The following is a 2,500-nucleotide window of genomic DNA, read 5'->3' on the forward strand; positions in this document are numbered from 1 at the left end:
TTGTGTTCTTTATTTCAGAATGTCTTCTTCTGTGAGGATTGTTTTTCCATCTCTCGGGGAACAGAGCTGTATGTATTGATCCAGTTTCTGCACCGCCCCCTCAGAAACCTTGAGTGTAGTCTTTCTGCTGAGACCTCGTCTGAACTTAAAACAACACTTTACAGACTGTAGTTCTGACTCTGTGTTTAAACGATCACACTGCTGCTCAGTAAGAAATGATTCTACAGAAACTTGAGTCACAGGCTGAGTGTTGATCGCCCTTTTCCCTCCCTCTCTGTTTTCTTCTTCCTCCTCTGTTATCTTCTTGTTTGCGGTCGTCTGTTTCCTCAGAGGCCTCTGTGTTGGTCTGTTCTCGAGACAGCTCTGTGGTGTTTGTACACCTGAAACTCTGCAAACAGTCCGACGTACCGTGATAAACAAATCTCTTCTTTTCACCCCGCTGCCCTCTGAGAGGCGCTACAGGTCTCTTCAAGGTATACACATTCTGAATGAATACAGCAGAAATCAAATATAGTTGAGTAATGTCTTTCTAGAAAGAGAGTGAAGTCAAACTCCCTCTGGGTTTGTTGTTCTCAGCTCTGTGTTCACAGCCCTCAGACAGAGGAATCCTGCTGACATGCTCCTTCATTCTCGCTCAGACAGCCGAATGTCTTCTTTCACATGAACCTCTCCTATAATGCAAGGCATAAGGACAGAGTCAGATAGTGCTTTCACAGGCATGATGTGGAAACAGGAGGGGAGGGGGGAACTGAGGGATGAAGGAGGTGTGTCCAAAGAGAACATTTCTTTTGGTCTGAAATTCTTCTCTGAAAGTCACACGTTACTTTACTCGCATTTCCAGACTCATAAGTATTTTTTTCTAAGTTCCATCAAGAAGCTGAACTCCTGTTTGTTTCTGTGTCTCTGCAGGAGCTGATCACTGCGTGGTATATCGGCTTCCTGTGTCTCATTCTCGCCAGTTTCCTCGTTTATTTGGCGGAAAAAGAAGACAACGAACAGTTTGAGACGTACGCAGACGCCCTCTGGTGGGGACTGGTGAGAATACACACTAACACACACACTAACACACACACTAACACACACACTAACACACACACTAACAATACACACACTAACACACACACTAACACACACACTAACAATACACACTAACACACACACTAACACACACACTAACAATACACACACTAACACACACACTAACACACACACTAACAATACACACTAACACACACACTAACAATACACACTAACAATACACACTAACACACACACTAACACACACACTAACAATACACACACTAACAATACACACTAACACACACACTAACACACACACTAACAATACACACTAACACACACACTAACAATACACACTAACAATACACACTAACAATACACACACTAACAATACACACACTAACACACACACTAACACACACACTAACACACACACTAACACACACACTAACACACACACTAACACACACACTAACAATACACACTAACACACACACTAACAATACACACTAACACACACACTAACACACACACTAACAATACACACTAACACACACACTAACACACACACTAACAATACACACTAACACACACACTAACAATACACACTAACACACACACTAACACACACACTAACACACACACTAACAATACACACTAACACACACACTAACACACACACTAACAATACACACTAACAATACACACTAACACACACACTAACACACACACTAACAATACACACTAACAATACACACTAACACACACACTAACACACACACTAACACACACACTAATACACACTAACACACACACTAACAATACACACTAACAATACACACTTACACACACACTAACACACACACTAACAATACACACACTAACACACACACTAACACACACACTAACAATACACACACTAACACACACACTAACACACACACTAACAATACACACTAACAATACACACACTAACAATACACACTAACAATACACACTAACAATACACACTAACACACACACTAACACACACACTTACACACACACTAACACACACACTAACAATACACACACTAACACACACACTAACACACACACTAACAATACACACTAACAATACACACACTAACACACACACTAACACACACACTAACAATACACACTAACAATACACACTAACAATACACACTAACACACACACTAACACACACACTTACACACACACTAACACACACACTAACAATACACACACTAACACACACACTAACACACACACTAACAATACACACTAACAATACACACTAACACACACACTAACAATACACACTAACAATACACACTAACACACACACTTACACACACACTAACACACACACTAACAATACACACTAACACACACACTTACACACACACTAACACACACACTAACAATACACACACTAACACACACACTAACACACACACTAACAATACACACTAA

At 40.6% G+C, this 2,500-nt stretch overlaps 2 protein-coding genes across 5 annotated transcripts in view; one reads left to right on the forward strand and one right to left on the reverse strand.

Annotated features, from left to right (window-relative positions):
- The window catches only part of LOC132977198 (potassium voltage-gated channel subfamily KQT member 2), a 29,900-nt gene that overhangs the window by 10,161 nt on the left and 17,239 nt on the right, over window positions 1–2,500 (forward strand). For all 4 annotated transcript variants that reach the window (XM_061041655.1, XM_061041657.1, XM_061041656.1 and 1 more), the window contains exon 6: window positions 910–1,035. In XM_061041655.1, the coding sequence (XP_060897638.1) occupies window positions 910–1,035 (126 nt within the window). The remainder of the gene's footprint in view (window positions 1–909; window positions 1,036–2,500) is intronic.
- The window catches only part of khk (ketohexokinase), an 85,684-nt gene that overhangs the window by 598 nt on the left and 82,586 nt on the right, over window positions 1–2,500 (reverse strand). The gene's annotated exons all lie outside the window — the stretch shown is intronic.

Source organism: Labrus mixtus, chromosome 7, assembly GCF_963584025.1.
Source record: "Labrus mixtus chromosome 7, fLabMix1.1, whole genome shotgun sequence".
NCBI lineage: Eukaryota > Metazoa > Chordata > Actinopteri > Labriformes > Labridae > Labrus > Labrus mixtus.